Source organism: Solea solea, chromosome 6 (genome assembly GCF_958295425.1).
Source record: "Solea solea chromosome 6, fSolSol10.1, whole genome shotgun sequence".
NCBI lineage: Eukaryota > Metazoa > Chordata > Actinopteri > Pleuronectiformes > Soleidae > Solea > Solea solea.
The window spans coordinates 665,447-681,410 of NC_081139.1; the positions used below are offsets into that span (position 1 = coordinate 665,447).

The following is a 15,964-nucleotide window of genomic DNA, read 5'->3' on the forward strand; positions in this document are numbered from 1 at the left end:
TAGGATGAGAAGAAAAACTCCTTCTTCTGGGTATTTAAGGATTAGTAAGATCTTATTTACTTGCAACTTTAACCATTTTTGTCCTCTCACTGCTTCACATCCCCAAATCCTCCTCAGCTTTCGTTCTAACTCTGGGTTTCTTGGAGGATCTGGACTTTCACCTGGAACATTGTGTTGGATCTGGTCAGGAACTCAGCAATGGACCTTTCCTGAGAACTCTTCATCAAAATGAAGACCTGAGGAAGAGAGAGAGAAGAACGAGAATGCATCAAAACCAGTGATTAACTCATCCAAACCACGAGTGAGGGAGGCTTTCCAGAAAACTTCTTCTGGAGAAGTTCTCAGGAGACCTTCATGCACTGAGTGGTAGGAGCAGAAAGTCGCCCTGCTCTCTCACACACACACACACACACACAAACACACACACACACACACACACACACACACACACACACGTAGTGCAGTCAGAGAGAGCTCCTCTTGACCTCTGTTCACACTGCAAGAAAACACTTCAGCTGAGGAGAGCGTCATGCGAGGCCTCAGTCTCAGCCGGGGGTTTCTGGTCCTTCTGCTGCTTTGGTCGCTGTCGGTCCTCGCTGATGCAGCTGGTGTCGAACGAGGAGGAGCTGGAAGAAGCCAGAGGCGAGGAGGAACAGGAGGAGGAGGTGGAGAGAAAAGGAAGAGGTACCACCGCATCCAACATGGCCAGTGCAGCTACACCTTCATCCTGCCGGAGCTCGACGGATGCCAGGACGGCACATCAAACTCAGAACTCTATGGCGGCTCTCAAAGCAGAGCGAGTCTCGTGCAAAGGGACTCGCCGCCGATGGACGGAGAATGGTCAGCTCAGAAACTGCAGCACCTGGAGAGCACGATGCAGAACAACACGCAGTGGTTGCAGAAGGTAAGACAGGAAACTGTCGTACGATCTCGGTATTACATCGTAACTGAGGTGGATTTAGTAGTCTGCATATGTATATATATAGATGTATATGCAATTGTTTAATGGCTCTTTTCTAGTATATACACTGACCATGCCAGTTTCAGTCATCCCCATGGCCCCATGGCCCCAGGGCTGATCCTAATTAACCAGAACCTAATTGAGGTTCTGGTTAATTAATGGCACCTGGTGCTAATTTTAGCAGATTAACTAAAGGCCCACCTATAAAGCACACTGTGGCTTAAGTATATCTTCGGAATATGTTTCCCTACTTTATCTCTGTCTTTTATGCCTAAAAAAGTGTCATTTATATCACTTTGAAAGCCGCTTACTCGCCCCACCAAAGCCCATTCAGAAAATCATGTGGTGTTGATCCACTGCTGCCTCCATCAGTAAGTTCAAATATATCATTTTGTCACCTGGGTGTTTGAAATCCTTTTGTTCAGATTCACCTCAGTGACACAAACTGACCACACGAGGCAGCAGTAGACCGGCAGCTCCTGAGTCCCTGTGAGCAAAAAAAACATGATTTTCATGATTTGAACATGATTTGGTGCAGAAGGGTGTGCGCTTCACAAACTCCAGTTTCCAGTCAGAAAACATCATCTAACAACGACAACGGTGAAGCGCATATTTGTAAAAGCTATCGTAGACTTAGGCAGGTATTATAGATTATACGACGTGGGGCTTTTGTTGAGTGGGGGATTGTTTTCAGTGAGGCTGGGGGCACACATGGCAACGTTAGCGCTGATTTTATGTCAGTACTTTAAAAAAAAACCTGCACTTCATTATAAGAATGTGAGGAGATGTGGATTGTGGTCAGGTTTAGGCAGTCTGGTTACATCTAAGGATCATGTTTTAGTTAGCTGAGTAATAGCTGCACAAACCTCTCTGTGTGTGTGTGTGTGTGTGTGTGTGTGTGTGTGTGTTCTTGTATTTGTTACCTCTTTAAGACTTTTTCTCTCATTAACACTGACCTTGTCAGGACCAGTAGACCTTATGGAGTCCAAAACCTGTTCCTAATGAGGCAGAACCTCATTTCTGATGAACTGGTTAAGTTTAGGACTAAGATTTGAATTGTGGTTAGGGTTAGTGATAAGATTTGTTTAGTCTGTCCAAATGAAGTTGAAGTTAATGGAAGTTAATGCAGTGTCCTAGGAAGAATAGCTGCACAAACCTGTGTGTGTGTGTGTGTGTGTGTGTGTGTGTGTGTGTGGCCACATGGATGACCTGGACCGCTCAACCCGCTGAAACTAAACGATAAGAAAATATGTGCTGGACTGTGACTCCGGATTCTTTCAACACGAGCTACATTTGCTTTAGCAGCTGTGTATGCAGTGTGTGTGTGTGTGTGTGTGTGTGTGTGTGATTTTAGATTGTAGCAGCGCAGGTTTTCTTGTGTGTTAATCTGCAGGTTAGAGATCAGGTTTTGAGGTTGTGACTGCGGATGAGTGGCAGCTGGTTTCACTCAGGACAGAGCGGTGACTGTTCCCTCCTGTCGTCCTCACCAACTATTATTCTTCCATCTGTTTCTTTTACTCCCTCTGTTCTCCGACTGTACAATGAAAGTCATTGTAAAAACCTCCCCATTATTCTGCATCGATCCTGCATCGTAAAAACTTCTCACCATAAAAATAAGAAAACAACTAAACGCTTCCTTAAGAATACGCACACGGACAATAATGAGCCTGTTATAGTGCAATTATTCTAGTAAATGTGTAGATGTGTAACATTTTCTCACGCAGACGTCATCCCTCATGGATTTTACTGAGCTGTTTTTCTCTCTCTGATCAAATATGAGAAGCTGTTATTACTTTCTTCTGTATTTTCCCGGCAGTTTGTAATTATCCCTGTTGACTCCACTTTTGTCATCTTTTCACCTGCTTTTCACCGTGATGACGTTGCTCCACACTCAGGATGTGACGCTATATTTATAATCCTAATATAAATAATCACATTTTCACATTTTATTGCATCAAATACCTTGCACTCAGCATAAATCAATCATGTTAATGTAGCTGTGACTTTATTAATCCATTTGCCGCACTCCAGTCCAGTAGGTGGCAGTGATGTTCCTGGACCTAAAATACAAGGGATTTATTAGTAGTTTTATTTGTGTGACTGAAATATATGCATCACATAAAATGCATGTGTTAGTTAACATCCAAATGGAAAAGTTATTTGCAATTGAAATATTGCAACGTAAATATATTTACATACTTTACATTTACCTATTTATAGCTAGCTAAACATTTGATTGTTCCGTGAAGTCACATGAGAGTTAGAAGCAGGAAGTGCTGCTGGTTTCTTGTCCATATAGTAGAAAGCTGTGTTCCATTTACATTGGAGTACATTGGAGTAAAGAGTGATGTCATACTCAAGTTCTCCGTGTTCCAGGTGAGAAGTCGGAAACCCAACTACATCTCAGGCTAACCGTTGTTAGCATTACCAGTCAATTACAGCGCTCATAACATGTTTAAGATAAAATTTTAAACAGTTCTACATGTACGACTGATTTACTGTGCAACAAACTGCTATTAGCCGCAAACGTAGCAGTGTTTGTATTTGTTTCCTAGTTGGAAATCCGAGTTCTGACTACAACTGGAATGCACCAAAAGAGTTCTCCAACCACCACACACTCACCGAATGACTGATTAACAGAACTAATCTCAGATACAAACATAAACCATAAACAAATATTTCATTTTTCTTTATGTTAAGGGAAACCACCTCCATATTAAAGTAGTGTATGTGTATTTGAATATGTCGTTACAGTCCCTGTTGGTGTAATAATCAGGCGTCTGTTGTACCTGTAACTTCCATGAAGGTTCCACACGGCTGTTGTCAGAGTCTAGTGTTGACGTCCAGACTGAAGTGATTTCAGTGCAGTAGGTGATGTTGATCCATGAAATTGGATAAATGAAAGAAAACATTTTCAAATGATTCTGTGTGGGTAAAAAAAAAAAAAAATCCCATTCATCATCATTAGAATCATTTAGCAGAAGAATGTGACTAATGATTGTGCTGTGAACACCTCATAGATCTGGATTCCTACAGGAGGAATGTTGAATTATTTACTTTGTAAATGTCGCGTGTATCTGTCCACACTTAAACTGAAATTCTTGGACTAATTAGCCTGAAGCTTTGACTTAAACCTAAACCTAACCTTGAGAGAAACTTTTTTTTGATTATTCTACGTAGCTTCGTTAATCCTTGTTTGGATATTGTAACTAATCTCTCGTCTATTTAGTGACCATTTTTCTACGTGGGGGGAATTTAAGGGATGACATCAACATTTGCAGTTCAAACATCGTCGAGATTACAGGTGTTTGACCATATGATCTAATCACTTGATTCGTCTATTGAGGCACCTGCTGTGTTCTCACACATGTTTGCATTGATGACGTTAGTTTTGGCTAAAAATCTTTGGTTCTCACCTTTAAATATATCCATGTATTCACAAAAGATTTTCTCTCCTTTATTTCGAAACTATTGAAAGGACAGTCATTATTGTGAATAATCTGGATTATGTTGTAGAGCCACAGTCACAGCATAAAAAAAGACAAAGGAAAGTGATCACAGTTAAAATAAAGGGCACATTTGTTGGCAGACAAACACACAAACACACTCTTTGTTTACTGCTTTACTGTATTTGAATATCCATATACATTTTTATTAAAAATACCACTTTATTTGTTGGATTACATTTGGATAATCCACATTCTCTGTTAAAGGCTGTTGACTCTGAACTGAAATTAAATTAATATCAGAAATAAAAGAAAAACAAAGCTGTACTTCACATTTACTGTTTTAGGTGTCTTTAGTTTATTTGACTTGTAAGTTGTGTGTATCGTATTTTATTGTACTGATAATGCTTTATATTTATCATTGGATAAATGTTATTTAAATGTATTGTTATTGTAGTATGTAATGTAGTTATGAAGTAGGTTCAAGTGTGTTATAGTGTGGTGTTTGCCCAACTAGGGACAAGAGTTGAAAACGAACATCAGCTATAAACTCTCCGTACAGAAAATCAGTTGCATTCTTTGTATTGGAACGATGCTAACTATATTAACCATATTTAAATATAATTATATTCTATTCCAATAGCTTCCATTTCATGTGACTTACACTGCAAAAACGGTCCCACCAGGAATTAGCCAACTATTCTTAAATGTATTCAATATTTGGTGTTGTAAGAAAATGAATCCGTCAATGGGGTGAGGAAATTTCGTTTGGCTAGAATTCTTAAAACAATCTTGTAAATCTGTTCACTTTCAGACTGAAAAACAGACAAAAACACACAGTATAGAATTACAAAATACCACATTTTCAAGATAATCACAGTAGAGAGCAGAAGCTGTGCGGTTGTTTTTACTCTCAAAATAAGGGAAGAATAATCTTTTTCTTTGGTTCCATTTCATGCAAACAATTTTTTTATCTTGTTACTGGTTGTTAAAACTTTAAGTGAGCAGTAATATACTATAATATGTGATAAATTGAACAAGATTATTCTTCTAGTGCAAAACTTGCCTGGTAAGATAATGGCAAAAAATAAGAACAATTTACCTGAAGTGTGGCTTTTTTTTATAGTCTTGAAAATCAGTTTTTACAGTGTAATAACAGTGCTTGCATCTTATACTTTATAAAAGTGTTCAATAATTGACTAATTCTCAGTAAAAAATATACTTTTTTTATCGGAAAGGTGTATACGTCATGTAACACACTAACCGTTATATATTACAAATACATACTGTATTTTATATTAATAACATTCAGGGAATACCGTGAGATTTCAAACAAAGTCACATTTAGTGCAAAAACCTAAATATTTATTACAAAAACATTGGAATGATGGGATGACGCAAAGAGATCATGAAATAAACACTTTTTTCCCAGAAGAGAACGAGAGAATATTCATAACGAATCAAATTTATGACACAAATGCAAGTGAAAGTCAACAATTAAGCTTTTGTCCAGATTTTGAAACGCTGTTGAAACATTTCAGTGAAACTGAATCTCGGTCGTCCGGTGATGTTTTCCCTCGACTCATGAGCAGAACGAACCACTGTCTCCCATGTTTTGTCTCCGGATGAGATTTGAACAATCGTTTAACAATCGCAGCAGCTCAGACTGTGATTGATACTTTACAGAGGTTCAGATACATTCCTGAGTCACTATTGAATTATTCTGCTTTTCACCAGAGCAGGTTTCTTTCTTCTAGTAGCTGAAGGATTGAATTACTGACAAGAAAAGATTTTTATCTGCAGAGAGTTCATTCACTACATTCCCCCTCCGGTGTGTGTGTGTGTGTGTGTGTGTGTGTGTGTTCACCACCCACAGTGGAGGTGTGACTCCACAGCAGAAGTGGAGACAGTCAGAGAGACAGAGAAAGTGGCTGACCTTTCACCTCCCACCTTCCAATATCTAATCATTGTCCGACTCCAAAACATCAGCCCATGTTTGTCACCATCTTCTCATCGCAGCTTTAATTGAATTCAGCGAGAAGATAACGGTGTCTCCTCAGCTCGTGTCAGTGTCTCTGTCCTCCTCTTCACCTCCGTCCCAGTTTATTTTGTCCGCCTCCTCCTAAAACTTCAAATTTATTCTGAAGTGATAGTTATATGAGTTGTATGAAGTTCTGTCATAAAACCTGTTTGGTTTTTGACCTGTGGAAATGTGTTTAATCATCAGATGACTTCCTACCTAAATAGATACCTGATACCTGCTTACCAACCAACCAACCTAGATAGATACCTGCCTACCAACTAATCTACCTACCTACCTACCTACAGTACATAGATAGGTATCAAAGGAAATTTGACCACAATAACAAAATATATTGCAATAATAATTATTTATCATTGCAGTATCTTTGTTATAGATAACATACAAGTTGTATTGCATATGTTTCATATAATACAAATGTGTCATGTCTTCATGGCCAATAAGTTAAAACAATGAAGTTATTACAAAGACAAAATCTCTGATGAAAGAAACTGGAAACAGGTTATTCTTTAAAAATGACAAAAACACATTTTTAAGCTTTTCACCTGATGAATTCAGTGTCTGCTGCAGATCTACTAAACCAGTGCCGTTAACAGACTTTTGGTGGACGTGAGCTGAAGATTTGCAGCAGTTGTGTGTCAGAGCCACAGCTGCGTCGTGTCTGTAAGTCAGGGAGTCAGAAACCTCCCTATTTACTGCTTCACCTCAGACACATTCTCTCTATTTGTTCAAATTCCTCTCAGTATTTGTGTTTCTTTTTGTTGACGAATGTTTTCTCAGGAAGTCACAAATCAGGCCTGAAAGCCTTGAAAGTGTCAAACCAGTACGTTGTGGTGTTGTTTCACCTGGTTGTTTTTCTGATGATTGGTGAAACGAGCTCGCGTGACTAACAGCTACTACAGCTATTACTCTGGCAGGAGCTACATGGAAATAGATGATGGAAAAAAAAATGAAATTCAAATTTCATTTTTTTATGGATCAATCTGAATTGTGTTCCCATTCAATTTTGGTAAGAATGTACCCACTCATGACGTCACACAACGAGATCAAAGTTTTAAGGAATCTCTCCCATCTCTTTTAATGGGCAAAGCTGTAAAACAAACTAAAATATCTCTTTCAAATCTCACCGAATTTGTACAAAATTTGGTATGTGCATGCAGGACCACACCCTCCACCAAAGTAAAAGTACACGTATGTTACCAGAAAATGACTTTGGTAGCAGTTGAAGTCACTTTTTTTTATTAATATTACTAAGTAAAAGTCTTAAAGTAAATTTCATTTACTGTACTTAAGTATCAAAAGTTATTTTGAAGAGTTAGGATTAAGTCATGGTGGCTCAGTGGTGCAATTCCTGCCTTTGCAAAGACACTTAACCCCATGTTGCAGCGTGTGAATGGGTTATGAAAGATGTGTGAATGGGTGAAAAATGTAGTGTCAAGCAGCTCATCAAGACTAGAAAGCCTCTAAACAGACCATAATACCAACTCTTCTTCTTCTGATTGTATTTGGTAGTAAGGAGTAACAAAGATATTAAGAGGAAATGTAGTGCAGTAAAAGTACCAGTAAAAGTACTTTGTTACATTACAACACAGATGGTAACAGCTATAAGCAGGTAAAGTTCTACACAGATCCAGAAGGTTCTCGTAAACAAACTCTGTGGCTCTAACATAGATTTTTGCATTAAAACTCGAGTTTCTGCAGCAACAACTTTCTGAGAGACTCGGTCTGTAAACAGCAGTAAGTGCGCTAGTTAACAGGGGGCTTGTTTAGTTTTCTGCCAAATGACTGAGTTCAAATGGACCCGAGACACAGAGACAGAAGGACAGGGAGACAGGCAGAAAGACAGATAGATAGAGAGAAAGTAGATAGAGAGAGACGGGAAAAGCACGCTTTGATGTGGTCAGAGGTTATTTAGTTGATAAACCTGACAATTAGACGTCAAACGTCACCTGAGCAGTAAATGTTCCTGTGTTTTATCTAACAGATCCATGTTCATGTTCTGCACGAGTTACAAGCATGTTAAAATAATAACAATAAAAAAAAAAACTTTTGTTTTATTGTTCTTAACTCACATTTGAGCACATAACACCATGTGTGTGTGTGTGTGTGTGTGTGTGTGTGTGTGTGTGTGGAGAAGACTGAAACACTCATGAACATTTATGGGACGTTTTGATGAACACGACGTGCTCTGCTTCAGTCGGTGAGTTCGGCAGAGCGTAGTAGTTGCTAGGCAACAGGAACATGGACACCAGAAGAGACTCGTCATTCTACTCTTTTTTTCTTCTTCTTCTTCTTAAAAGGATTTCTGTGAAATTCAAATCAGATTTGGGCTGCAAATCGAAACAAGTCCTAACATAGTTTGTTCATTAAAATATAATCACTGCTCTATTTTGCTGAATTACCGACATATGTCACCTCTCTTTTTCCGAATAAACCAGATAAATCTACCATGAAAGAAATAGAGAATAGAGAAAGAGAGCGCTCAGTTAAATGGACGTAAACATGTCCTGCTTGCCTAATTTAAAACACACTTTAACTACATTTACACTTTACATAGTGTTTCTTACTTTGAGTTGACCCTCTAAGACAACTGTAGACAGTTGCTATGTTGTTTCTGTGCATTGTTATTGACGCAGCATTATTCAGTAAAGGTCACAAAACACAAAACTGGTTCTTTTTTGCTTTTCCATCAGTGATAGCACCTGGTACCTGTTAACAATGGTATTTCAGTTCAGCTCCAGTCATGCAGGAAGTACTGTATGTAAGTACTGTAAGTACTGTAAGTACTGTGCAACCATTCTGTGGACAAATATTTTTTAATCGACTGATTCTAATGATTCAGTTACACCCAAAACAACTGCTTTACAAGTCACTAGTTTGTGTGTTTGTGTCGTCACGGCAGTTTCATGCAGATGTGCTACGATAACTCCGCCCACGTTGAGGAGGAGCTATAGTAATAGTAATATTGAATTTACAACTGCGTTTAAGTGGAACTTGTAATGGTGACATACACAATATGACGGGAGGTGTTTAACCATTGAGTGTGTAAATGAGTTGTTTTTCATGACCTCAGAATGAGCTTTCTCTATTTATACCAGACGCCGGGGGAGCTCTATGGAGTCTATGGAGTTGATGTCACGAAGCATCAGTGATATTTCTGTTATAATTTCATTCTGCTCAGTTGTTGTTTCGCGGCCTTTAATTGTCCTGTCGGTTCAGATCTCGCTCGATCCTGAAGCTTCCTGCTCACATTCCAGCTCCCCTGCTGCCTCCCTTCGTTGGCGCTTAAGTTTGACTGTTTTCTCATTGACCCTTCATTTGACCTCTGCATGGATTTCTTTTTGGAATAAACCCCCGAGCCGTGATTGGAGGCGGATTCTTTTTTTTATTGTCATTATTATATTAACAGCCCACAATGAGTTTTGATGCTAAGTGAAGGCTACAAAGGGTTCTTAAAAACACTGAGAGGGAAAATCAGCTGCAACTTCACCAATAACTGTTGCTGAAGTTTACACACTTGCACACTTACAGTGACACAGTGTAGGGTTTGCTCTTGGGCTCCTCCCACAGTTGGTAAAATACAACTGTAAAATAAATCTCCAGGATACTGATGAACTTTAAAGCAGGACTTGTAATGACAGGTGAGGCAACATTTTGGACACATTTTAATTTAAAAAAAATAAAACAAAAACTTATTTTATGATAGAGCAGTAATTATAAATAAAACAATAATTATTAAAAATGCTTTGAAAATAATGATTTTATTCACATTTGGTGCTGACTTCAGTTCCACTGGTAGTTAGTTCCACTCGTGTGCAGCATATCTACATTTATTTAACCAGGTAAAGTCCCATTGAGATGGAGGTCTCTTTTACACGAGGTCAGCAACACACATTTTAAACTGTGTTATTTATACATTCATTCTAACATAAGTTCTGCAAACGAACAACTAGAACAAGGAAACGCGATAATTGTGTTTATGCACAAATGAAAATGTTCTACATCACAGAGTAAACAACACACAACGAGCAGCTGTTTGTCAACACAATTCATCACATAATCCACGCAGGACTGAGGGAGAAAAGACTTCAACACTGTCAATCTAAACTGGCTCCGCCTTTCAGACAGGTGCTCCAATCATCACGCAGAAGCCCAGCGTGTGCGCCCACCCCGCCGAGCTCACCGCAGTCAGAATTCTGACTCTGATCTCAGAATTCCTGCTGTTTTATTTATTTATTTATTTATTGATTGATTTATTGATTGATTTACATGTGGCACTGATACTCTTCCATAGGAACAGCTGAAGCTGAGCTACGAGTGGTTTTAACACGGATACGAAAATCACAAGACGATCAAAACAAAACTAGTGACACGTTTAGTATTGAAATGTAAATACAACACAGAACATAATATGTTTGACTTTGACTTTTTATCTATAGTAATATTTACTGTACATAGTGACACACACACACACACACACACACACACTCACAACCACTTCCTGTGTCGTTACATTTCCTGCATGACTTCTTGTTTTTCAGCGTTTTGATCTGAATCAGTGTCTCTTCTAAAATGAGCTCATATGAATGTTCTGAGGTTGGTGAGTGTTTCACATCAGATCAGCACAAACATTTACAAACACGCAGCTCCTCAGGCGGTGCTCACCAGTCGGAGCTCTTTACGAGTCAACGCCGCCTCAGTGCAGCACAATAAAACCAGCCTGCTGCTGCTGCTGCTGCTGCTGATGCTGCTGATGCTGCTGCTGCTGCTGCTGATGCTGCTGCTGCTGCTGCTGATGCTGCTGCTGCTGCTGCTGCTGCTGCTGCTGCTGCTAAAACCGTTCCCATCACTGCCTCCGTTTCTCAATAATCATTCCCAACCTTCCCCACGGACGCCCAGAGAATCCCGGGAATCAGAAACCTATAAACGCTTTATTTAGACGTTGACAATGTGGTTAGAAAACAAAACAAAAGCCAGGACTTAAAATAACTACGAGGGCTTTTTGTGTCTCACGGTTCTGTGAAGCTCAGTCTCGTAGTAAGAGTTGTGATGGAGCGTCCGTCGTTGTTTTGAATGATGTCATTTTACAAATGGGTTGGCATTAAGGCGACATACTGTACGTGTCTGCTCCCAGTCCCATTTCTGCTTTCACAGCAAAAAGAGCCTGACAAGAAAGAAGCCAAATATTCTTAAATTGATTTAAATGTTCTTGTTTTTAGTAAAAAAAAAGATTTTGCTTGGCTGTAATGTGTAAAATGATGTTGTAAAAGGAACTACTTTCACACTCCAATGTTTCCTGAAGACGAGATAAAACACCGCAGTGAACTAAAGGTTTGGGAATATCCTACAAATGTGTTTGTGTGACCCGTGAGCCCTCTGTGTGTCCTCTGTGTGTCCTCTGTGTGTCCTCTGTGTGTCCTCTGTGCGTCCTCTGTGTGTCCTCTGTGCGTCCTCTGTGCGTCCTCAGCGCTCTTAAGACCAGACTAATAACAGAGTGCTTTTACTTTGAGACATTTGTCCTCTCTCAGGGCTGCGAGAAACCAACAACGTCATCATGTTCATCATGTTCTTCACACATCATCTGCTGTCGTGTAGGCGTGGTTGGACTTGCCAGGAGTTCTGCACTTGATTTGCTCTTGAAGAAGGAAATATCCTGAACCAGAACCAGAACCAGAACACGTCACTCTGTTCTTGTTCTTGTCACCTCCAGAACCAGAACCAGAACACGTCTCTCTGTTCTTGTTCTTGTCACCTCCAGAACCAGAACCAGAACACGTCTCTCTGCTCTTGTTCTTGTCACCCCCAGAACCAGAACCAGAACACGTCACTCTGTTCTTGTTACCTCCAGAACCAGAACCCTTCTCTCTGTTGTTGCGGACGTTGTACATCATGAGTACCTAAATGAGAACCATGCATGTGCGTCCTCTGTGAAACAGGCCTTGTGCTGCCTCCATACACAGTCCAGTCGTGTGTCATGTGTCGTGTGTCGTGTGTCGTGTCGCGTGTCGCGTGTCATGTGTTGTGTGTCATGTGTCATGTGTCTTGTGTGTCAACCGACCCTGAAGTGTCTTTTTAAAGTGTGGGTCGGTATAAATCTTGTGTGGTCCTTTGGTTTGTGGGCCCCCTTAGATCAGGGATCAGCAAGTAAATGTGGTTGTTTTGTCTTCATCAGACAAAGAGTCTTCAAACGTCTTCAGTCTGAGACAAAAACACACGTTTGTTGCCTTAAACTAACAATAATGTGGAAGAAGACGAATGTGTGTGAGACATACTCTTAATTATTGATTGTGCATCATTTCACTTTTTAGAATTACTGCTTGTTGAGCCGAAACATATGATGATAGTTATTTTACAGACATTTACTCCCCAAACCTGGCTGTCTCCGTGGCAACAGCAGTGTTTTTATTTTTGTTTCTTAGTTAGTTAGTAACTAGTTAACTGTCAATTCTAGCATCAGTTCTGCCGGGCCCAGATTCTGATGCTGACGGGTCACCAGTTGCTGACCACTGGCTTGGACCTTTAATGTCATAATGGGACTTTAAATGTGTGTGTGTGTTTAGACTGAAGGAGGCCGAGCGGCAGATAATGGCCGTCATTAGGCTGCGATTAGAGCTGTTTGATGTGAGCGTGTGAAGGACGATGGAGCGGAGAGCGGCGGCTCAGACCAGGTGCTCGTCCAGACACCTACGTGATAAATATTAGTGATATGCTCACATTTCTACTTTTCTGTTTTGGGGTTTGTGTTTGTTTTACTTGACCCGTTCATCAGTGAAACACAAAGCAGGAATACACTTGTTCATGTTGTTCATGTCATCGATGCAGCCTTCTACTTAAAGCTGTAGTATGTAACTCTTCAATCAGCACATGTTCAATCAAAGTGTTCATGAAATCTACATCATGGAGAGGCTGACGTTCACTTTCAAACTGCAGTCGGAGAAAGTTAAGAGATGCTGGTCAAAACGGGGCCACAGAGACCTGAACTGCTTCAAGTACCAGGATCACTGAAAACTGCTATCAGTAGATCTTGATGGGAAAATGAGGAAATGTGACATCCGTTGTTCAAATGTTCCTATTTTACACATTATAAAAAATAAAAAAGGAAGCGTAATAGATGGGAGATTATATGATTGTGCAAGTGCATGAAGAAAACCAAACTAATGTCTTAGCCTGACTAACATTGGACTTTCAACATGCATTACCATTTCTCTGGGTTCTAAATTCTAAGTTCTAAAAAGCTTCGTTTTTTTGTCTGAGAAGAGAAAAAAAACAACATTTGAACTCTTGAAAGGTTCGTGTGGATGTGTGTGAAAGGAAGATGATGAGGAGGATGAAACGGAGAGGAAGACATAGTTCAACACTTCCAGACACTATTCACTCATCAATCACTGCAGAGAGGCAGAAGAACAAAGAGCACGAGAAACATGACATACATGGAGGGAGGAGTCAGAGGTGAGAGGACATGTAAGACACAAACCAAGAGGTGAGACAGGCAGAAGAACAAAGAGCACGAGAAACATGACATACATGGAGGGAGGAGTCAGAGGTGAGAGGACATGTAAGACAGAAACCAAGAGGTGAGACAGGCAGAAGAACAAAGAGCACGAGAAACATGACATACATGGAGGGAGGAGTCAGAGGTGAGAGGACATGTAAGACACAAACCAAGAGGTGAGACAGGCAGAAGAACAAAGAGCACGATAAACATGACATACATGGAGGGAGGAGTCAGAGGTGAGAGGACATGTAAGACACAAACCAAGAGGTGAGACAGGCAGAAGAACAAAGAGCACGATAAACATGACATACATGGAGGGAGGAGTCAGAGGTGAGAGGACATGTAAGACAGAAACCAAGAGGTGAGACAGGCAGAAGAACAAAGAGCACGAGAAACATGACATACATGGAGGGAGGAGTCAGAGGTGAGAGGACATGTAAGACACAAACCAAGAGGTGAGACAGGCAGAAGAACAAAGAGCACGAGAAACATGACATACATGGAGGGAGGAGACAGAGGTGAGAGGACATGTAAGACACAAACCAGGAGGTGAGACAGGCAGAAGAACAAAGAGCACGAGAAACATGACATACATGGAGGGAGGAGACAGAGGTGAGAGGACATGTAAGACACAAACCAAGAGGTGAGACAGGCAGAAGAACAAAGAGCACGAGAAACATGACATACATGGAGGGAGGAGTCAGAGGTGAGAGGACATGTAAGACACAAACCAAGAGGTGAGACAGGCAGAAGAACAAAGAGCACGATAAACATGACATACATGGAGGGAGGAGTCAGAGGTGAGAGGACATGTAAGACACAAACCAAGAGGTGAGACAGGCAGAAGAACAAAGAGCACGATAAACATGACATACATGGAGGGAGGAGACAGAGGTGAGAGGACATGTAAGACACAAACCAAGAGGTGAGACAGGCAGAAGAACAAAGAGCACGATAAACATGACATACATGGAGGGAGGAGTCAGAGGTGAGAGGACATGTAAGACACAAACCAAGAGGTGAGACAGGCAGAAGAACAAAGAGCACGAGAAACATGACATACATGGAGGGAGGAGTCAGAGGTGAGAGGACATGTAAGACACAAACCAAGAGGTGAGACAGGCAGAAGAACAAAGAGCACGATAAACATGACATACATGGAGGGAGGAGTCAGAGGTGAGAGGACATGTAAGACACAAACCAAGAGGTGAGACAGGCAGAAGAACAAAGAGCACGATAAACATGACATACATGGAGGGAGGAGTCAGAGGTGAGAGGACATGTAAGACACAAACCAAGAGGTGAGACAGGCAGAAGACGCAGAGAAGTAGATTTACTGGGTCTACTTCACATTCAAGAGTCATTCGAGTGTCAGTACCCTGATTTACATTTGGCAAATTTTCACAGTATTTTCAACAACTGTTGTTCTCTTGTTTGTCTTTTTCATCGGCTGCTCTTCAGTGAATATTCAGAGTTAGTTTAGTTACATAAGCAGTCAAATTTAAAGCCTCACGAGAAACAAATAAATGAATGAAACCTGAGCACGTTCATCATTGTCAGTGGTTCTCTCTCAGTAATATTGTTATCACCACCGTTAAAGTACAGAGGTGTAAATAGACCGAGCAAAGTCACAGCACAAGGAAACACGATCATTATATAAAAAAAACAATGTCAAATATGATTCAGTTCAATTTCAGAAACAAATAATCATAGTAACTGTGACTCAGTCTCAGTCAATAAATCCTCTAACAGCTGCTTGTTGTCACTGACGTTTTTAAATAAACTCTTTTCTTCACATCAGATAATCTGTTGCACATTGAAGCGACGGGATTACACACATTCATTAAAGTCTTGTTTCCTGTAATCACAGATGATTTATATTTAACTAACTATCTAAACTAACAAAGAAAAACCTCGGATCATTTTCAAAAGCCCATGAATGCTAATCTGAGTTGAAGTCAAGCTAATGCTAATGCTAATGCTAATGCTCATTTGTAAACTGACCTTTTTCTTGGTAAAAT

At 40.2% G+C, this 15,964-nt stretch overlaps 1 protein-coding gene across 1 annotated transcript in view; it reads left to right on the top strand.

Annotated features, from left to right (window-relative positions):
- Positions 1–15,964, top strand: part of angpt4 (angiopoietin 4) — a 43,616-nt gene continuing 27,652 nt past the window's right edge. Inside the window, exon 1 of the mRNA XM_058630622.1 lies at positions 1–904. Coding sequence (XP_058486605.1) covers positions 530–904 — 375 coding nt within the window. The 5' untranslated portion in view covers positions 1–529. The remainder of the gene's footprint in view (positions 905–15,964) is intronic.